We start from the raw sequence: 23,747 nt of genomic DNA on the forward strand, positions 1-23,747 counted from the left end.
GCCATGGTACAGTGTAATACAATGGAACAGCTATGTACTGTGATCTCATCGAAGTATTTTAAATATAAACGTATAGAATCCATTTGATGAATCAAATCTAACAGTTCAAAATGTCTTCCACTCTTACCCCCACATACATCACACATAGCCTTACACTTGTTTTTTTACCTTTTCATTTATGTGTGTCCATTGTTGTATTATTTATGTTGCCAAATTTGCTAATTACTTTGTTTGATGTTTTATGATTTACTTGTGCAATCCTGAAATGAGTGTCCTTAGCTCTGGTGTGATTAAAATCCCACCCTCTGTCTCAGGAACCAGTCTCTGCGTTGTGTATTTGTTGTTGTTGCGAACTTGCGACGCAGTTAACTATGAAACCTTGTGTTTTTCGGCACGTCACGTCACTCACGGCACGTCACATCACTCAAGTCACGTCACGTCACTCACAATCCCCATACATGGGGAAAGCCCCCATATATGCCCAGGTCTCGTGACATCACTATGACATAGGTCTCGTGACATCACTATGACATCTTCAGGGATGAAATGATCCCTAGTAAATCAGGGATCATATCATATTAAATGCCACCTGCTGTCGCAATTAAGCCCATATATGGAGATCCCTGATGTCATCAATATTAATATATGGATATATGTTGATCCTTCCTCATCCATCCTTCCTCTTCGATGTCTCCCTTTTGACTGATACCTGTCCATTTAAACTCTAGCCGGGCCTGCCCCAAAGTTATTTGTGCAGCCGCACACGGCAGCCGGCGAAAACTAGAGTTCTCAACAGGCCCAAAAATGAAGGCCCGGCCCTACCTGGGCCCTCATCAAACCCTGTACACTCAAGACACTGACACCACTGACACCCTTAGATTTCCATATATTGGAACATTGGAACTTATCCATTCCATATGTTGATCTGACCTCATCAAACCCTGTATACTCAAGACACGCTCCATATGTATCCAGTGCAAGCGACCTCAACCTTTATGGAGAGGTCGCTTCTCGCCCTCAGGCGTCTTACTGGTTGTTGTTGTTGTGTTTGGTGGTTAGGAGATGATAATGAAGAACCAGCTGTGCAGTAACCTTTAACCTTTATGGCTCCAGTCACACTGTCAGGTGAAACAGGTGTTCTGTCTCTGTTCTGGGGAGAGAGAGGGCAGAGCAGCTCGTAATTCGTTTTTAATGGGAGTCACGTGGTTTGACGAAACAAGCTTGCTTGAAGGCTCTGTTCTGCCCGCTAGCGCTGGCGTTTCGCCCGTGCTGCAGGTTACAAATGACCCGTGGCTTCCTGTGAGGTTAGGGTTTGGTTTGGTTTCCATCTCAGTTATTCCTGCACAATGATTATAGAGCAGTGGGTCTCACACAAAAGTTATTGAATTTCTTGGATTTCAGAAAATCATAAACAATAACCTTTGAGGTAATTCTTCAAAATAAATTACTGACAAATAATTTGAATGAAGATTTTATTGTCAAAGTCAAAGACCAAAAAGTTATTAATTTCTTAGATTTCAGAAATTCATACAAAAATTACCTTGAGGATTTGCACACATGTATGTATGCATGTATGTGATGTCTTGGTGTGTCCTGGTGGTTTTGTCGAGATATTGCATAAAAAAATAAATGCAATCTGTAATTTATTGACGGCCCCTAAAATGTTCGAATATCCAAATGGGTGAATATCAAACCTGAAACCAACTTCACCGCGGTCTTGCGGCTATCAAATAATGAAATAGGGGGGGCTGGAGCCCCCCTTCCCCCCAAAAAAATAAATAAATGGGTTTTTTTTTAATGATGAAATTGTAAAGTATTGCAATCCAATTCAAGTGAGATTTATGTTTAGTTATTGTATATTTAGTATTCTGCTCTGCTCTTGCTGTGTTGTGGGGTAGCTGTGGAAAGCCCTAAAGCCTGCCAAGCACAGCGACTAGTCCAAGCCCCCGGTAAGGCTATCCAACGTTGAAGCTGCCACTACCTACTAGCGAAAAGTGGAACTGCAGCACGTTCATGGAGGTGGACGGACGTTCAGTGACGTCATGTGCGTAATGTGCGTCATACCGGACCTCCAATTTGAGATCCGGACATATCTTCCGCTCACTCGAGCCATTGAGTTATAATTGTACTTCCGGCAGTCTTTCGGGTGCTTCAAAACGCCACTGAGCAACTTCCATCGAAATGAATAGCTGGCATGGGGGGCAGCGCTAACGCTCCGGTTCGGTCTCTATCCTTGTATTACTCCATGGACTAGTCTCTGTCTGTCTGTATGTCTGTCTCTGGGGCTGCATTATATTAAATGGGGGCTAATATTGTGATGGCCATATTGGATTTCCAGCAAAATAATTGACATTGTGTGTCCATATAGGTTGTGATCCTACGGGGGCAATGGGGCATAGATATTATTTCTGTTGGACAACCTTTGATGTTGCAGGTTTCCCAAAAAAAAGGGGTGGTTTGCCCCCTGGGTAAAAGTTGTCCTTTAAGGGTTTAACATGAGTAAAAAAAAAAAAAAAAGAGCAGGAGAATGGACACCTCTATTGACAGGATTGATTGATTGATTGATTGATTGATTGATTGAATAGTTTAGACATAAATGTAAATACAACAGAGTTCAGTCAAACCCGTATTCCAAAAGGGATAGCACAAAAAAGTCCTTGCGGTCCATTTAGGTTTAGGCCCTATGCAATCAATTCAGACATGAAGCATAACAAAAATCACACTTGTAAAGTCTTATCATCATACATCACATTCCATGCTCTGTCAATCAAATCATAAAAAATGTAATTCCCGCCAATCACTTTTGGCATCATCACTTCTCTGCCATGTATCCTCAATGTACATCAGCCAATCAAGTCATTGCTATGGGATGATGTTCAGCCAATACAAATCATCATGGTTGTGTTCACACAAAGATAAAGCCCCATAGGAGGGCTAGCGCCACTCAACAAAATTCAATATCATCAATAACAAAAACATATCATTACATGAAAAAACTAGAACTGCACGCTGTCGAGTGCCAACTTGCCTACTAGTGCGCAAGCAGAGCGCGCAAGTACTACCGACCGCTACAAACTTATCACTGCGCAAAAAGCATGGAATACGGATGTGTATATTACAGGAAACTGTTAAACTTTCCAACAAACTCCGGTAAACTCCCGAATTGTACCATCACACCTGTATATTACCGTATATTACTGTATATGCTGCTAAACTTGAGGTTTACGGGCAAATCTAGTGCCCATAATTGCCCCTTAATTACTCTTTTCATCAGCCCCTCTGTAAAATATTGAAATTAAATACTAAAACAACGAATAAACCTTTAAAGAAATCTGACATTAATATAAAATACAATTATTTTGTTTAAAACAGTCTAAAAAAAACGTTATATTATTTCTATATAGTCCACATTTATGTCTGCCTGGCTGGGTCGGGTCTCTCGGAAAAAATCGGATCTAGGTCGGACTTTGCCAGCTCTAGTGTGGATACGCTGGTGTTTCTTCAGGGAAGATGATGAGGTAAGATTCTTGTTACAATGTTTACATTGGAAAGGTTTTTCTCCAGTGTGGACACGAAGGTGTGTCTTCAAATTATTTAAAACACTGAAACTCCTGTCACAATGCTTACACTGGAAAGGTTTTTCTCCAGTGTGGACACGAAGGTGTGTCTTCAAATTATATAAAACACTGAAACTCCTGTCACAATGCTTACATTGGAAGGGTTTTTCTCCTGTGTGGACACGAAGGTGTGTCTTCAGGGAAGATGATTTAGTAAAATTCTTGTTACAATGTATACATTGGAAAGGTTTTTCTCCAGTGTGGACACGCTGGTGTGCTTTCAGTTCACCTGACTGACTGAAACTCTTGTTACAATGTTTACAGTGAAAAGGTTTTTCTCCAGTGTGGACACGAAGGTGTCTATTCAGGGAACCCGAGTAACTGAAACTATTGCTACAATGTTTACATTGGAAAGGTTTTTCTCCAGTGTGGACACGAAGGTGTGTCTTGAAATTACTTAAATCACTGAAATTCTTGCTACAATGTTTACATTGGAAAGGTTTTTCTCCAGTGTGGATACGCTGGTGTTTCTTCAGGTCACCTGTCTGTCTGAAACTCTTGTCACAATGTCTACATTGGCAAGGTTTTTCTCCAGTGTGGATACGCTGGTGTTTCTTCAGGTCACCTGTCTGACTGAAACTCTTGTCACAATGTTTACATTGGTAAGGCTTTTCTCCAGTGTGGACACGAAGGTGTGTCTTCAGGTAAGATGATGTAGTAAAACTCTTGTTACAATGTTTACATTGGAAGGGTTTTTCTCCTGTGTGGAAACGAAGGTGTGTCTTCAGGGAAGATGATTTAGTGAAACTTTTGTCACAATGTTTACATTGGAAACGTTTTTCTCCAGTGTGAACACGAAGGTGTGTCTTCAAATTACTTAAAACACTGAAACTCTTGTCACAATGTTTACATTGGTAACGTTTTTCTCCAGTGTGGACACTCTGGTGTGTTTTCAGGGAAGATGATGCAGTAAAACTCTTGTCACAATGTTTACATTGGAAATGTTTTTCTCCAGTGTGGACACGCTGGTGTATCTTCAGGTTACCTGACAAACTGAAACTCTTGTCACAATGCTTACATTGGAAAGGTTTTTCTCTAGTATGGACACGCTGGTGCTTCTTCAGGGAACCTGAGTCACTGAAACTCTTGTCACGGCGTTCGTCATCATCGTCCTCACTGGTCTCCTCCCAATCTTCACTGTCTTCAGTGACTTCAGTGTCAGATTCAAGTTCAACTTCAATTTCAGAGCAGTGGGAAGATATGTCTTCATCATCATCATCATCATCTTCTTCTTCTTCTTCACCTTTCACTTCTAGCATTGTCAACATTGACCCAGCAGGTTCCTCTGGTCTTTGAAGTAGCTCTTCTTGTTCCTCTTTAAGCTCCTCCTGTTTATCTTTAATTTGTGGAGGCTCTGGTTCCTCCTGGAGCAGACCAGAGCAACTCTCCTCTTCAGGGGAAACCTCCTCTTTACACACAACCATGTGCAGGATGTCTAGGAGCAGAAACATAACATGATGGTCAACACTGGATTCCTAAAATGTAAATCCATTCTTCTTCCATGTTCCATGTACAAAAGGGGCTAACCTACCAAGATAAGATTGACATACCGTTATTAACTACAGGTTACTACAGTTCTGAAAGTTTTAGCAAGATTTTAGCAAAATACAAAAACAATCATGTGAAGTAATATTTACTTTAACACCAAAAGAATAATGATGTTACAGCAAATATTTCATTTGAATCATGAAATTCTGAAACAATTTAAACTAGAAAGAAGCAATTCTGGGAAATTGCAAAGTGTGGTTGCCTCACTCGCTAATATAGGCCCCTCCCGGTAATTTTGCTAGCCAATTACAATGTAAAGTCACCCTTGTGATCATGTGTAAGTAATTGGGAGGGTTTTCCCCCACCGAAATCATGTTTTTGCAACAAACGGGTAAGTGTTTTTGCAATTGTGGCGCCCCCTATAGATGAAAATAGAATAGCTTTTGGCTCTGTGTTTATTAAGCCACCCTCGACATTTGAGAAAAATTTGGGATGGATCGGACATTCCGTTCGTGATTTGTGCCGTCTTTTGTAAAATAGGCCCCTCCCACTAACTTTGGAAGCTGATTACGGACGAACGATATGGACTATCAAAATTCTGACTCTGCTGTTTTAATCGGATAGGTCCGGAGATCATGTGTACCGATTCTTGTGAGATTTGGCCAAAATCTGTATTTTTTCTTCTTTTGAAGAAAATTCTAAATAGCGGAAAATCTATCCTGACGCAAATGGGCGTGGCCTATATGGGGAGATGCGTCAGGACTCAAGGAATCCAGGGATTGATTTTACGACCTACCGTGCAAGAGTTATAATGCAAAACGTAAAGTGGGCTGTTATAGCGCCACCATGAGGCCGACCGATATAATTATATGTTAATTCATTTTGATAATTATTATGAACCTCCCCTCCAAGTGTTGTAACTACAGCCCTTACGGTCTCAGAGAAACAAATAGTTGAATGTGAGTTTTCCCATTTTCCCATTCAAGTGAATGGGGAAAATTAATTCACTAATTAATTAATATCAATTAAACTATACAACATTTCTCTTATCAATCAACAAGCACACGATTCCCGATGAAGCCGGTCGATTTGACATATGGCTCGAGTATGTTTGGCAAAAACTGTGGGAGGAGTAGCACGGCAAAATAAAGTTTATACAGAATAAGAAAGAAAGAAAGAAAGAAAGAAAGAAAGAAAGAAAGAAAAGGTAAGGGGAACAATAGTATGGTTGCCCATAGGCAACCACACTAACTAGAAAGAAGCAATTCTGGGAAATTGCAAAGTATGGTTGCCTCCATCACACCCGTCGCACCGATGTCGTCGGGGACCCAAGGAGTCTGCCAGGAGGTGTTGCGTTAGAGGCCAAGTCCAAACAACATGCTATTCAAATTTGGTGCTGGTCGGATCCTGATTTCAAAAATAAGCCCATCCCACAAATTGTATGAGTCAATTAAATGGTCACATCACCCCTGAGATCATGTGTAAGTATTTTGGTGCGGATGGATCCCCCCCAACATATTGTTTTTTCAACAAACGGCGACATTTGTGGCGCCCCCTATGGGTGAAAATGGAATTGCTTTTGGCGCTGCATTGATTGAACCACTCTCGATCGATATGTGATTAAAAATGCGGGGTGGATTGAACGTTCCGGTCATTATTTGTGGCATTCTTTGTAAATAGGCCCCTCCTACTAACTTCGGAAGCCTATTACGACCAAACGTTAGGGAATATAAAAATTCTGCCTGAGGTCAAGTAATCGGATCGCGCCAGAGATCATGTGTACCAATTTGTGTGAGATTTGGACAAAATGTGTTGGAGGGTGAGCAAAAAGTGTGTTTTGAAGTAAATGCAAATTTGGTGCAATTTCATTCTAGACGGAAATGGGCTATGTGGGGATCCGTCATGATCCAAGGAATCCATGGAAAATGACATTTTGATTTTATGACTTACGGTTCAAGAGTTATAGGGAAAAACGTGAAGTGGGCTGTTATAGCGCCACCATGAGGCTGAGTGATGTAATTCCTTTTCAATAAATTTTCATAATTATTATGAACCTCCAGCCTAAGTCTTGTAAATATGGTGCTTACGGTCTACAAGGGGAAAAATACTTAAATTGGAGCCGTAATTAGTCTTCGATCTTCCCATTATAAGTCAATGGAGAAGTAATTAATGAATATCAATTCAACTATACAACGGATCTCTTAGCAAGGAGATAGCACACGATTCCCGACGAAGCCGGTCGATTTGACATATGGCTCGAGTGCGTGCGGCAAAAACTGTGGGAGGAGTAGCGTGGCAAAGTATTCCAAAGTAGGGGAACAATAGTATGGTCGCCATAGGCAACCACACTAATTAAAGCTGCAAGCAACGATGCAAGTTACAGGCAAATATCAGAAAATCAGAAATGGGAGCAGAGCTAAGTAACTCTACTGAATGACTCAAATGGGTCCAATGAGGTGACTCATGACTCTGTACGACGAAACTATAACATATTGACCAATCAGAAGAGGGGGCGGGGCAAGTTTCACCAATGAAAGACAAGGACTCTGAACCAAGTCCAATGACACCCCCCACGAGTCTGTATGAAAAATCACTGAAAAGTTATAGGACAAAATAGGAACTATCAAATATCGACCAATCAGAAGAAGGGGCCATTCTTCAGAATGCTGCATTCACATGGAATCAGGCAAGCGGTAGACAGCAGACGGCATGTCATTTTAGTGGACGGGAGCAGGACAGAACAGGATGGCACGGCAGCCCGGCAGCCAGAACCGGCGACGGTAACTGTAGACAGCATCAATGTTAAAATATATAAACTTTTTACCGTTCCGTGCCATCCAGCAGGTTTTGCTGTTTGCCGTCTACCGCTTGCCTGATTCCATGTGAATGCAGCATAAGTTACACCAATGAAGGTCAAGGACTCAAAACCAAGTCCGATGACACCACCCACACGTCTGTATGACAAACCATTGAAAAATTATAGGACAAATTAGGAACTATGAAATATCGACCAATCAGAAGAAGGGGCGGGGCTACGTTATACCAATGAAGGGCAAGGACTCAAAACCAAGTCCGATGACACCACCCACAAGTCTGAATGACAAACCATTGAAAGGTTATAGCAAAAAATATGAACTTTCAAATATCGACCAATCAGCTGTTATTTTCACTTTCTGTTTGGCGTTGAAGTTTGACGCTTCGCCACGGTCACGCCATGTTATGAAAACTCGCGATTTTGACTTTTCATCGTTAAGGTCGTTTGTGTGGAAATGGAAATGGCATAAATTGCACCAAAACGCAACAATAAATTGAAAATGGCCGCCTTCCTGTTCCGTTTAGGTCATGGCGCCAAGAGACTTTTTTGCAAGTCGGGACATGGTACAGGTGGGTACCAATTTCCGTATATGTAGGTGAAACCGTATTGTGGGGCTTGAGGCACAACGTTTTGTAGGGGGCGCTATTGAGCCATTAGACTATTAAAATGCGCAACTTTACGCCACTTGTGATGTGTTTGCAAGTTTCACAACTTTTCGAGTACGCGCCTCAAAAACACAATTAATTTGGGGGAATCAACAAGCAAACAATAATCACTGCGATTTCAACAGGGCTTCGCACTACTGTGCAGTGCTCGGGCCCTAAAAATGATACTTCACACCCGAGCTCTGATTTGGAAGTAAATTAGTCATGCCACTTAAGGCTCATTCATAGTCTGGATTTTCGGTGGTGAGGTGACCACCGCTCTGGTGGTGAGGTGACCACCGGAGCTGAAATAACGTTGAGTGGTGGTGAGTAAAAACAGAGAGAAGGGCTGGGGCGGTGGCGGTGGTTTGCTCTTCACCACGGCTCGTGACGTCATGTTGTAGTTCGGTGGTCACCTCACCACCGAAAATCCAGACTATGTATGAGCCTTCAGTGCATGACGTTATGAAACCGAAGCACTTCTGACAATGAAAGCTTGAAATGTGGACCGATAGTAGCTTAACAATCTATGTAAAAGATGTCCACTGCATAGCTCTGTACGTCTGGAAATGTGTCTGTGAGTCTGTGAATATGTCTGCCTGTGTGTCTGGGTTTCTGTAAATGGGTCTGCGAGTCTGTGAATCTGTCTGCCTGTGTGTCTGGTCGTCTGTAAATGGGTCTGAGTCTGTGAATCTGTCTACCTGTGTGTCTGGGGCAAATTTCACAAACTACTGTAGCCCTCAAATCTCACAAACTGCTTTAGCGATCAAATCTCACAAACTGCTCTAACGATCAGCGCCAATTTTCTCTTGTTCACGCTGCCAGTCGGCCAAGCAAGTATTTTTCCACACCTGATAGAAATTGCGTCGCACATAATGGTAATGTTTCACTTTTGTAAAGAGTAAGAAAGTGCAGACACTAAGCTTGCAAATACTTGTTTGAAAGTTGTTAACAGTTAGTCCGCCAAGTTTTTCATTTTACAAATCCCCCATCCCCCCACAAGGTTCCAATTAATAAATGTTACGCTCCACGCATTGCCGTTGATCTACGGCAATTTCTCTTTCATAGTGCTTTTGATTGATCAAGTCATAATGCTACTCACGTTAGCATCTGGTTGCTAGCTGTTGTCAATAACACTGGATCGCGCTAGCTTGATCGTCGTGACCATAAACACCCATTCTATCTGTTTCTTTCAATCGCCTGTATCTACTACGGCTGCTGCTCTGGCCTGCCAGGATGTTGTGAAGCCAGGGCATAACTAACGTTGTCCACATTGTTTCTTCAGGAACAATATTTTCTAGTTTGCCATTGTTATTGTCAAGTGAAAATAAGACATTGTGGCAGCCCTACAGAACAAAAAATATTAAAGAAAAGAAAAGCAAAAGAAACTTACTGAGGTGTGGCTGGTCTTCAGCGTCCTGTTTAATAGAAACATATTCTGCTTCCTTTTTAATAGAAACGTCTTCAGGTTCCTGTTTAATAGAAACGTCTTCAGGTTCCTGTTTAATAGAAACGTCTTCTGCTTCCTGTTTAATAGAAACGTCTTCAGCTTCCTGTTTAATCGAAACGACTTCATCTTCCTGTTTAATAGAAACGTCTTCAGCTTCCTGTTGAATAGAAACGTCTTCAGGTTCCTGTTTAATAGAAACGTCTTCAGCTTCCTGTTGAATAGAAACGTCCTTGGCTGAGTCTGGAGAGGTCATCTTCACCTGGGAGTGATGCATCATGGGTATTGTAGTTCTTATGAGTCTGGAGAGTTCATCTTCACCTGCAGTCTGGACTCCGGTCTGAAATCAAGTGAATAAGGAAGGACTTTAATAACTGGAGACCTAGTCTCGCAGCCGGGGGTGTGGAGTGGGAAATTTGTTATATAGTTTTTTTTGTTTGTATTGGCCTAAAATATTATGTGACTGGTGCTTGCAAAAGGGCCTTCCTTTCAGGAGTAATTTTCCTCCAGACAACAGTCTTGTCAAAACTTGACTATTGTAACTCCCTCCTTACTGGCCTACCGGCATGTGCACTTAAGCCTCTCCAACTGATCCAAAATTCCGCAGCTCGCTTGGTCTTCAACCAGCCAAAATTCTCACATGTCTCCCCCCTGCTCCGCTCTCTGCACTGGCTCCCGGTCGCTGCCCGCACAGAATACAAAACTCTGATGCTGGCATTCAAAGCAACCAAAGGTATGGCCCCCCCATATCTTGCAAGCATGATTGAACCCTACAAACCCTCCCGCGCACTCAGATCAGCCAACGCAGGAAAGCTGGAAGTACCCTCACTAAAAACGCCGGGACAACGCTTCACACGTCCCAAACTCTTCTACCTTCTGGCCCCAAAACTGTGGAATGCACTCCCCGTTGCAATCAGAACTGCAGCATCACTCCCAATCTTCCGCCGTAGTCTGAAAACCTACATTTTCAGACTCCATCATGGCCCATAGCACTTATGGTAGCACTTTTTAGACTTAGATAGCATTTGAAACAGATGCCTAAATTGTAAATTGTAATTGTAAATTATACCAAATCAGCTACCAACGTAATCAGAAAAGTCAACCAAAGAACAAGATTCCTATACAGGATCTCCTCACTGGTCAACAAAAACACCTTGAAGACCCTAACCTAAGGAGCCCTCGTAGGCTCGTGCAAGGTTTCTTTGACTATGCATGCCTCTTGGTACCACAGCACCTTAAAACAAGGCTCCAGACTTCCCAAAACAAACTGGTCAGGCAACAACTTGGCCTCACTCCCCAAACCCACCTCACCCCTGCCTATTTTCATAGGCTGCCGCTGGAATGGCTTAGGTCAGGGGTGGGCAACTTTGATGATGGAGAGGGCCACTATATTTCCACACTCACTCCAGAGGGCCACTATATTTCCACACTCACTCCAGAGGGCCATATTGCATATTACTGTCGTAGCAAAAATAGCCAATCTACAAGCTCAAAACACGTCGCAGTGTGACACGTTTTGAGCTTGTAGATCAGCTATTTTTGCTATTGAGTTATCCTGAGTTATTTTTTGCTATTTTTCAACAGGAATCCTAAAAAGTAACATTCAGTCTATCAAATGCCTTTAATTATAGGTTGTATGTTAACTGTATAAACTAAATACAAATACATTGGACATAAAAGACAAAAACATTATAATACAACTCTAAATAGACTGAAGTAGGGCCAAATTAAAGCGGGTCATGTTTGCAAATCAATAATATATCAGTATTTTGATGCATGGGTTTTTGTATTTTGACCTGTGCATTCGTCTCTCTCTCTCTCTCTCTCTCTCTCTCTCTCTCTGCAATAGTACAACACACTGATGTAACGTTATGGTTACATTAATAATAGTGATTATGCAACAATGTATATATTGTACCGTAGGCTATAGCACGCTGAGCTGGAATCGAACCCTGATCTCCAACTCAGCAGAGCAGGCAGGCAGGCAACAGGCCACGTAGACAAGAGAGCTATAGCTCCCTTTGGAGGAGCGACTTACAATATTATTATACTGCTGCTAGAATTAACTACTGCTTAAGAGAAGTACTCGTCATGTTGGCATGTTGTTGTTAAAAGATGAGTCAATAATATAAAAGATAAATGTAGTAAAAACAAGGTGGATCAGTTCATTTTACCTGCTGTGTTTCAGGGTTGAGCTGCTTAACGACGACACCGTTTTCAAACGAAAACAGTGTTGTATATTAATTAAAGTGTCAACAAACACTCACACCAACACTCACAGGATTGTGCACATGCGCAGTCTAGCGCTGCTGCTGCTGGAAGCGTGCACGGTGCACGTACCATAGACGGTCACTAGGGGGAGCCATGGTACAGTGTAATACAATGGAACAGCTATGTACTGTGATCTCATCGAAGTATTTTAAATATAAACGTATAGAATCCATTTGATGAATCAAATCTAACAGTTCAAAATGTCTTCCACTCTTACCCCCACATACATCACACATAGGCCTACACTTGTTTTTGTCTCCACCAGGCCGAAGGCATGGGGAGAGAGTATGTTTTGCACTCCGTCCGTGTGTCCGTCCTTCCGTCCGTCTGTTACCAGCTAATCTCCGGCACCGTTAACCCGGTCGATGCCAAACTTTGCACACACACTCCCTGGATGCCAACGATGAACCACATTTTCCAGAATGGCCTGTTATAGCGCCACCATGAGGCAGCTTTTCAAATTTTTTACCTAAAACTGCACCGATCTGCGTGAAACGTTGCATGCACACTCCCTAGAGGCCAAGGACAAACCTTTGACCTGCATTTTCCGCATCTGCCTTTTATAGCACCACCAGGAGGCCGACTTTTGTAAAACACATTTTATGATATTACTCCTCCAGATTCTGTCCAAAAATCTCACAAATCGTTACACAGTATCTCTATGGTCATGTGCTCAAGTCGGATCTGTCCGATATCTCATATTCCATCCTAATTGGCTATAATTGGCTTTCACAGTTTGCAAGATTGCCCCGTTTTGAACAAAAGCCTCAAACCATGAACGCAGCATGCAATTTACGTGAAATCTTTCACACATTTTCTTACTAGGCTGAGGAATATATCCCACCCTTTTCACATTGGCCTGTTATAGCGCCACCAACAGGTTAATTTTTGCAAAACACCTTTTTGGAACAAAAAGCCTCAAATCATCCAATTGCCATCAAAGGCGTATGAAGAAATGGCACCCTTTTCACATTGGCCTATTATAGCGCCACCAGGAGGCCACAACCTGACCTGCCCTGGTGGAGACCTGTGCCCCGAGGGGCACTTTTTCTAGTTTTAATATGTATTTTTACCTTTTCATTTATGTGTGTCCATTGTTGTATTATTTATGTTGCCAAATTTGCTAATTACTTTGTTTGATGTTTTATGATTTACTTGTGCAATCCTGAAATGAGTGTCCTTAGCTCTGGTGTGATTAAAATCCCACCCTCTGTCTCATGAACCAGTCTCTGCGTTGTGTATTTGTTGTTGTTGCGACGCAGTTAACTATGAAACCTTGTGTTTTTCGTCACGTCACGTCACGTCACGTCACGTCACGTCACGTCACGTCACGTCACGTCACGTCACATCACTCACGTCACATCACGTCACGTCACGTCACATCACTCACGTCACGTCACGTCACGTCACGTCACTCACAATCCCCATACATGGGGAAAGCCCCCATATATGCCCAGGTCTCGTGACATCACTATGACATAGGTCTCGTGACATCACTATGACATCTTCAGGGATGAAATGATCCCTAGTAAATCAGGGATCATATCATATTAAATGCCACCTGCTGTCGCAATTAAGCCCATATATGGAGATCCCTGATGTCATCAATATTAATATATGGATATATGTTGATCCTTCCTCATCCATCCTTCCTCTTCGATGTCTCCCTTTTGACTGATACCTGTCCATTTAAACTCTAGCCGGGCCTGCCCCAAAGTTATTTGTGCAGCCGCACACGGCAGCCGGCGAAAACTAGAGTTCTCAACAGGCCCGAAAATGAAGGCCCAGCCCTACCTGGGCCCTCATCAAACCCTGTACACTCAATACACTGACACCACTGACACTTAGATTTCCATATATGGAACATTGGAACTTATCCATTCCATATGTTGATCTGACCTCATCAAACCCTGTATACTCAAGACACGCTCCATATATATCCAGTGCAAGCGACCTCAACCTTTATGGAGAGGTCGCTTCTCGCCCTCAGGCGTCTTACTGGTTGTTGTTGTTGTTGTTGTGTTTGGTGGTTAGGAGATGAGGATGAAGAACCAGCTGTGCAGTAACCTTTAACCTTTATGGCTCCAGTCACACTGTCAGGTGAAACAGGTGTTCTGTCTCTGTTCTGGGGGGAGAGGGGGCAGAGCAGCTCGCAATTCATTTTTAATGGGAGTCACGTGGTTTGACGAAACAGGCTTGCTTGAAGGCTCTGTTCTGCCTGCTAGCGCTGGCGTTTCGCCCGTGCTGCAGGTTACAAATGACCTGTGGCTTCCTGTGAGGTTAGGGTTTGGGATAGTGTTAGTGTTAGTAATGAAGGTGACTTCAAGGTGCTCCTTCTGACCTATAAATACAAAGAACACATCACCAGATGGATGGCTCTTGACTTTGCAGGGCCGATACAAAGAACACATCACCAGATGTATGGCTCTTTGCAGGGCCGATACAAAGAACACATCACCAGATGTATGGCTCTTTGCAGGGCCGATACAAAGAACACATCACCAGATGTATGGCTCTTTGCAGGGCCGATACAAAGAACACATCACCAAGTACACGTTATCTCATGATCTGCAAACAGATCCTCTCCCAATAATGAAATATTTGGACCATGGGCAGAAGAACAATGGGCTAAGAGAGAAAAGGATCTAAATAAAGCCAAAAAGAAAACAAAGTACTTTGAGCCACAAGAAAATATCCCCAAGGCAAACCATGATCCAAGAAAGTCTAAATAAAAGTGAAAAATGGCCAGTCACACAGAGAGAGTGGGAGAGTGTGATGTCTCTCAAGAAGCAAGTCCTACAGAAGAAAAAGTAGGTAAAGGACAGGAAAGAGATAGTGTGAGAGAACCATGTGGCTGTGGGAGAGAGTGGCGCCTCTGAAGCAGCAGGTCCTATGGACCACAACCAGTGGCGTGCACAGATAGACACTAGGGGGTGCTAGAGCACCCCCTGCCCTTTTGGCAATGTGCCCTTTTTGTTTTTTTTGATTTTTCAAAAATAGCAGATCTACAAGCTCATAGCGCGCCACCGAGTGGCGCGCTACGAGCTTGTAGATCTGCTATTTTTCAATAGCCAAAATAGATTAAGGCAACCGGCCGGTTCCACGCGCTGCACAAGGTGCCCTTTTTTAACTTGAGCACCTGCCCCTCTAAATGTCTGTGCACGCCACTGACCACAACCCTTCTACACCTAAACCTGCTGGAGAAGGCGGTGCGGATGTAGCAAAGGTAGGCTATTGCATTTTACATTGATCATGATCATTATGTTGAGTGTGAATATGCTTTGTGGTTGGAGACATACTGTAAATAAAATAATTTGCATATATTTATGCAGATACAAGCGCTGTGGAAAAATCGAAAGAAAACAGAAGTGGTGGTTGCTGTCATAAATTCTGCAAACAGAAGAGGCTCCAGCTACATATTACACCACTCAAGAGTTCAAATCGCTCCAGCCACAAAAGTGGCTTGTGGGAGAGGTAAATAAAATATCCACCAATTAAGTTAAAAAGTTAGCTACTGTACCCAGAACTGATTGAAGGATAGTGATATATATAAACTGCACCATATAATTCCTTTTAACCATTCCATCTCAGTTATTCCTGCACAATGATTATAGAGCAGTGGGTCTCACACAAAAGTTATTGAATTTCTTCAAAATAAATTACTGACAAATAATTTGAATGAAGATTTTATCGTCAAAGTCATGTGACCAAAAAGTTATTAATTTCTTAGATTTCAGAAATTCATACAAAAATGACCTTGATGATTTGCACACATGTATGGACAAAGAACATTGTGATGTCTTGGTGTGTCCTGGTGGTTTTGTCGAGATATTGCATAAAAAAAATGCAATCTGTAATTTATTGACGGCCCCTAAAATGTTCGAATATCCAAATGGGTGAATATCCAACCTGAAACCAACTTCACCGCAGTCTTGTGCCTATCAAATAATGAAATCAATTGCACACTGCCAGCGACGGCTCCAGCAAATTGTGACTGGGGGTGCTATGGGGGGGCTGGCTATTTAGAGGGGGGGGCTAATGAATCTTGGTTTACATAGAAGTCAGTCAATTGGGCTTGTTTTGAGGGGGGGCTTAGGGGGGGCTAAGCCTCCACCAGAGCCCCCCCCCCCCCTGCCCCCCCTGGAGCCGTCCCTCATGCACACTGCTGTGCGTAACGAGAACGCTCCACCACCGACATTCCCCGCTGTTCACAGTCACCACAGCCAGTTTCAGGAGGAAAGGCACAATGTAATAATATAATTGTAGTGGAGTAAAAGTAAAAGTATTGACAATTGGAAATAATCAAGGGGCAGCGGACGAGGTAGAGTGGCCGCTTGTTCGATACCGGGCTCCCGCAGAGTTAGTGTCGAAGTGCCCTTGAGCAAGCCTCTGCCTGACTCTGAACCCCTAATTGCTCCCGATGTGCAGGTTGGTGCCTTGCATGGTCTCCTCCACCATCGGTGTATGAATGTGTGTGTGAATGGATGAATGTAATATGTGAAGCGCCTTGGATAAAGGCGCTATAAAAAGGCACCATAAACTATTTTCCACCACTGGCGCACACACACACACGCACGCACGCACGCACGCACGCACGCACGCACGCACGCACGCACGCACGCACACACACACACACGCGTACACACACACACACACACACACACACACACACACGTACACACACACGCACGCACGCACACACACGCACGCACACACAAGAGTTGAGTGAGTGAGTAGGGGGGAGGGCATACATAGCGGGAGGGGGGAACTGGAGAAGAGGTCAAGAGGGAACGGGGAAGGCCCATACAGGGCCAGGGACACTAGAGCTGAATTCCAATACCCGGTCATTCGGTCACTTGGTCAGGGCAGTGTTACGGTGAAACTGGTGACCTGCTGAAATATGTGACAATCGTGTAGACATAACATAACGTCAGTGTCCGAACATATTATTGCAGTTTGTTTGTTTATTAGCAGAGGTCTGTTCGTCCCCCTCCCTTCGGGCAGGAGGCTGCCCTAGTATGAAGGCCAACTCCACCATGAAGGAAGAAGAATATAGCTTATTCCCTGTAGCTGTGGGAACCATGAACTCTAGACCTTGAACCTGTGACCCTTGCACTAGTGATCTGTGAGATTACACATGAACTGAACTGTGACACATGAACTGTTTCTTTCTTTTTAATGTTTTAGTGCTGCTGATTTTGTATGAATTTTAGAGAATCCTTATGAAATGTTTAGATGTCTTTAGTTGTTACCTGACCAGGACCTAGTTCTGTACTTGTATCATTGTATGGAACGACAATAAAACTCCTTGAACCTTCAGTTCAACGTATCGGTATTTAGGCCACGCATTTGAAGACCTCCATGTTAAGTAGCCTACACAGGATGCTCACATATTTTGGCAGGTCACCAATTTCACTCTAACACCGCTATGCTGAAGTGACCGAGTGTGAGAGAGCGAGTGGCCGAGATTTTGGGTATTGGCATTTGGCTCAACAAGGGGAGCCCAGGACTCACACAGGGATGCCTAGGGGAGAACGGGGAACACTAGCCAGGGAGCCCAGGACTCACACAGGGATGCCACAGGGACACACCTGCCGGGCATTGGCAGAACACACTGGGCACGGGCGCGACATACTGGCCATGGGCAGAGGTTGTGATCATGTCGTCATCATCATTCTATAAGCCAAGTTTACTTTATTTTGTTTCTCTTGGGCGAAATCTGTATCGGAAACACAATAAAAAAGCATACAATACAGTGCACAGTGACACATACAACCCGCTCACGCTACAGAAACAGGAGATAGGCTCCTGCCCTATGGGCCTCATGGCTCGGCAAGGCTACTTACTATATGAGTGCTTGTAACTGTAGTTATATCATGTTATAATAATACGCAGATGATAAAGCATTTGTTTAACAGTGACACCCCAAAATAATGGTTATATGGAAGGTACCAAATTACCTCTAATGCCGGCCAGACGGTGAGGCCCCGCTTCGAATCCCCTCTCTGTGCGTACTGTCTCTGTCACCTGTCTTGGAAAAACACAAATGTGACCAGGTCTAGCAAAATGGTCCTCATCTCGCCTATAATGAAAAGGCAGAAAATCTAAAATAAACTTGATTTTTTTTTGTGTGTTTTTTTTTTTTTTTTTTATATTAACACAGCTTGAATGTTGAAGAAGGTTTTCATTCAAACAGATTATTGATTTGGGCAAATTAAATGTATACATTTATAAGTCAAAGTAGGCTAGCCAGCTCTAGGTGTTGAAATGTTGTGAAGGGGATTTTCTCAGCTTTGGGTAAAACGGCACAATCATTTTAAATTGGTCATATCTCCTTCAAATATTTTCCAATTTAATTGAATGATACATCATATGAAAGCTTACATTCTGTACTTTAATAATCTGTAAAAAAATGAAAAATTACTCTGGTCGAGATGAAGGCCTATTTGCCAGACCCGGTCACAAATGCTCAAATAAAGCGCAGATCACTTGATGATTCAAGTTTCTTTATTAGGAAAAGACCCCTTGAGATGAACCATCTCGTTTTCAAGGAGCTCCCAACACAGATACATGTCACAACATTATTGTACATGTAGCTCTTAGAGAGCTACAGCACTTTAGTAGTTGCGAACGCAGTGATTGCGAACGCAGTGATTGCGAACGCAGTGAGCATTTACTATGAGACCCAGCAGATCATGTCTGTCTGTCTGTGTGTCTGTGTGTGTCACGCTGTAACACCACCCGCCCACCGCCAGAGGGCGCAGCTGTATCACACACAAAAACACACACACACATGCACGCACACACACATACACACACACACACACACACACACACACACACACACACACACAACTTAACTTAAAAAAAAACTTAACTTAAAAAAAACTTAAAAAGGAAAAACTTTTAAAAAAAACATAACTTAAAAAAAATCTTAAAAAAACAAAAAAAGAGAACTTAAAAAAAAAACCTTAAAAAAGTACGTAATTTATTCTAATTGTTGTTATTGCAATTTACGAGCTGCGTTCGCTTCCAGCGTTCGCGCGTCTTACTTAGTAGTAGAGGTTTGAGCTGTGTAGTTGAAAAGGAAGGGTTGTCCGCACACTGTGCATCTGCTCCCAGGAAGGGTTGTCCGCACACTGTGCATCTGCTCCCAGGAAACTTTATTTAGGTACAACGTTTCGACCCTTACGGGTCTTCGTCAGGTATACCTGATACACAGTGTGCGGACAACCCTTCCTTTTCATTGTACGTATATTTTTGTTCAGCACCTGTAGAATTTCTGGAGATGTGCGTGCTTCCTTTTGGATCCTATCTCTTGAGTTGTGTAGCTACCTTGCCATGATGTAACTCCAAAGGTGGGCAAGGCACCAAATCATTGACATCCATTTACGGTGAAGAGGCTCAGGAGGAGTTCTTTTTAGCCCGTAAACAAATGCAAATAAAGCTGATTCTGACCATCACCAAACCCAGTATTCTTCTTCTTGTATAAAAATTGAAATATCAACGTACAATTGATTTTGCTGTTTTTATTAGGAAGGAAACCCTGGATCCGGATCTTCAAATAGTAATCAGTGGAAATCAGTTGTGTGATCAGTTGAAAAAATTAACAGTAAAAAGCCCCAGTGCTCAAATGTACTGCTTCGTTATAATGTCCAGCACCGGTACTGGTGCTGCTCTGAGCCATTGTTGATTTTGACAGCAAATTTTGATTTAGTTTTAGTCATAGACTTTTGAATTAAATTCTGTTAAGTTTGACATTTTGTCATTGAAATATTTTAGTTGACTAAATATCATAAGATTTCAGTCAACTAAATCTACAGTTGATCTAGTCGACAAGAATGTATTTTGGCGGTGCCTTGATGGCATCGTAATGGCAGATTTTACACTTGTTTGCATGCTGAAAATAGCCGATCTGTCGCACTGCGACGCGTTGTGAGCTTACAGATCGGCTATTTTCAGCCTGCAAACACGCATACAATGAAATGTGTTCTACTAGTCCCTCCCTAAGATTTTAGTCTAGTTTTAATCTGTTGACGAAATTGTCAGTATATATTTAGTCATAGTTTTAGTCATCATAGCTATCAACAACACTCTGAGCACGCAGAGACGGCGTGCCCCTTCACGTGCACAGCTCTCCCCAGCCACTGAGAGCACAGAGCTGTCCCAACATGTCAGCCTGCGGGCTCGCCATGCAGAGCCGAGGTTAATTTTAACCCCATCACAGTTATATGTGGCTGGCTGGCTGGCTGGCCTGCTTCTGAAGACATCTCTGACACCACTACAATGTGGAACCCTCCCAGAGGTATACTGTATCCACTTGTAACTCGGGGAACGTAGCAAACGTAACCGTCAGCTGAGGGTCCATTATTTTGGTCATGTCTGGGAATTTCTCTGTGCAAGATTATCTTTTTTTGTAATAACACTGAGAAAAGCAGTTCAGCATGTCCAAATCCAACGCATTCCAGCAAATCACATACTTCATAATTGCATTTATTGCGACCACAGGTCGCATTTACTATGAAAACGTGCATTTCCCGTCAGTTCGTTGGTCCGTCACCCCATCGATTCGTGACATCATCACATGACATCACGTGATATCATCAGGGATGGAGATCCCTGAATGATCCCCCAATATTAAGCCCATATATGGGAATGCCCATAAATGGAGATCCCTGATGTCATCAATATTGGCCAGCAACTCTACATCTGACCTCAAACCTCAAACCCTTAGATATCCATATACTGTATGGAGCTGACCTGTTCTTACATCCATATGTTGATTCTTCCCCATCCTTCCTCTTCGATGTCTCCCTTTTGACTGATACCTGTCCATTTAAACTCTAGACAGGCCGGCCCCAAAGTTATTAGTGCAGCCGCGCCCGGCAGCTGGCGAAAACTAGAGTTCTCAACAGGACGGAAAATTAAAGGTGTAGGGAAACGGAAATGGTGGGCTTTTTATTTTGAATTTCAGCTTGAAACGCTGGCTCTGAAGTTTCTGTGCGTCGCATCCCTCCAGTTTACAAACGAAACGTGCAGTTTCGTTTGTAAACAAAGTGACAGAGAGACGTGGGGAAAAGCCAGGGGGTTATTTCTAACCTATCTACAACCTATATACATATAGCGTGATGATTAAGTTTAGAACGTGTAATACACTGTCTGGATGTCATCTTGAATGAGATTAAAAACAGAGTAGTTCTTTAATCAAAACCAGCTGTGGAGGAGGACAATGAAGCATGGGAATCAAACTGGTTAGCTTCATTCTTATTGGCTTGTATTGATGTGTATCTCTACACGTCATCACGCAGCACGTTTTCGTTTTCAGGAAGTAATTCAAAAAATATTTTGATGGACTTGAGAATTTGCCCATTTCACAGTGAAGTGACAATTTAAGTACTTTTAAGACCTTTTTAAAGCAGCAAGGTAATCAAAAAGCTAAAATAAAAGCCAAATTGTCAAATATCATAAGAAAGAGAATAGTTGAGTTGTGAGTCGTTGTGAGCTGCTATGTTTATCATCACCCTACAGGTGTACCCAGTTAACACTTACAGCGCTAGCATTTATTGACAAATTATGATATAATTCACGCCAGAATTTTCCCCTGTTCAGCACTTATTTTGAAGCCAAAAATCTGGACCGGATGTTGTGAATTTATGTTGTGTTGGGTTGTGTGATGATGCTGTATCGTTCCATGTTTGCCGCGGGTGCTGCTTTAACATGATGCAGAAGGATCACATCGTCGGTTCTGGGACCTGGAATAAACCTTGTTTTGACCAAAAATGCCATCTGGGACAAGGAATAGGAGATACAGGCGATTGAAATAAACAGATAGAATGGGTGATTATGGCCACGATGATTTTAATGCTGCGATCCTGTGTTATTGAGAGCACTCGCTAACAACCCGATGCTAACGTAAGTAGCATTATGACTTGATCGATCGAAAGCACTATAAAAGCGCAGTTGCCATTGATCTATTCTATGGCAATGGCGGTGAGGGATTTATTAAATAATGAGCTTTAATTGACGTAGATCTCGGCCAATGGCGGTATAAGTGTTAAAATATGATTATTTTGTGGGTCACGGCCTGCAAAGGTTGAGACCCACTGACCTACAGTATGAGGGTATAGCACTCCTTCTGCAGTGTGTGTGTGTGTGTGTGTGTGTGTGTGTGTGTGTGTGTGTGTGTGTGTGTGTGTGTGTGTGTGTGTGTGTGTGTGTGTGTGTGTGTGTGTGTGTGTGTGTGTGTGTGTGTGTGTGTGTGTGTGTGGCCTAGCTGGCTCACATGCAGGCAGCATTCCCTCAGTAAGGATTAATCTTTTCTTAGCAGTGCAGGTCATGATAACAGACAGCTGCAGCAGGCCGTAAACATAGGCTTGTGTTTCTATACTTCCACCTGCTGCTGCTTCCTAACTTGGCTTGGCTTTAAATGTGTCCACACACACACACACACACACACGATCCTTAATTGGTTTCCAGGTAGTCCCCAGCTAAATGAGTGGGTAACCGAATGGACTCTTATTACATCTTTAACTCTTGAGTGTAAAATGAATAATGGGTCCATTTGGTTTCATTTTATGCTCTCAAGAGTTAAGCTATTGTTTAAGTACATGTGCATTACATTAAGAAGTCTACTGCACAATTAGAGAATGTAGAAGAATTGCTATTTTGATCGTTTGCCTGTAATCTCTCCTATGGTACCACATCAATACAGTATGGAATTGTCTTTGACCAAATCCTATCCAACAATAACAAAATATTCAAAGTGTTGCGTCTGAGAGGCTAAATCTCATCAAATGGTGATCTGTGGCTAAAATGCCAAATAATGAACCTTGATATGAAAAGGGTTGAAAACCACTGTACTGGCTGACGATACTAAAACCACTGTACTGGCTGACGATACTACGTAAACCACTGTACTGGCTGACAATACTACGTAAACCACTGCACTGGCTGACGATACTACGTAAACCACTGTACTGGCTGACGATACTACGTACAAACCACTGTACTGGCTGACGATACTACGTAAACCACTGTACTGGCTGACGATACTACGTAAACCACTGTACTGGCTGACGATACTACGTAAACCACTGTACTGGCTGACGATACTACGTAAAACCACTGTACTGGCTGACGATACTACGTAAAACCACTGTACTGGCTGACGATACTAAAACCACGGTACTGGGTGACGATACTACGTAAAACCACTGTACTGGTTGACGATACTAAAACCACTGTACTGGCTGACGATACTACGTAAACCACTGTACTGGCTGACGATACTACGTACAAACCACTGTACTGGCTGACGATACTACGTACAAACCACTGTACTGGCTGACGATACTACGTACAAACCACTGTACTGGCTGACGATACTACGTACAAACCACTGTACTGGCTGACGATACTATGTAAACCACTGCACTGGCTGACGATACTATGTAAACCACTGTACT

General features: G+C 42.8%; 1 protein-coding gene across 1 annotated transcript; it reads right to left on the reverse strand.

Moving 5' to 3' along the window:
* Positions 1-310: 310 nt before the first annotated feature.
* Positions 311-12,282, reverse strand: LOC306925130 (uncharacterized protein; the record flags this gene model as incomplete). Its single annotated transcript, XM_079503812.1, has 4 exons — positions 12,186-12,282; positions 9,958-10,351; positions 4,435-5,052; positions 311-378 (listed from the first exon to the last, which is right to left on the reverse strand). The coding sequence occupies exons 2-4, from the start codon at positions 10,289-10,291 to the stop codon at positions 311-313; spliced, it is 1,020 nt and encodes a 339-aa protein (XP_079359938.1). The 5' UTR covers positions 10,292-10,351; positions 12,186-12,282.
* Positions 12,283-23,747: the final 11,465 nt, after the last annotated feature.

The sequence above is a fragment of the Electrona antarctica genome (assembly GCF_951216825.1).
Source record: "Electrona antarctica genome assembly, chromosome: 6".
Classification (NCBI taxonomy): domain Eukaryota; kingdom Metazoa; phylum Chordata; class Actinopteri; order Myctophiformes; family Myctophidae; genus Electrona; species Electrona antarctica.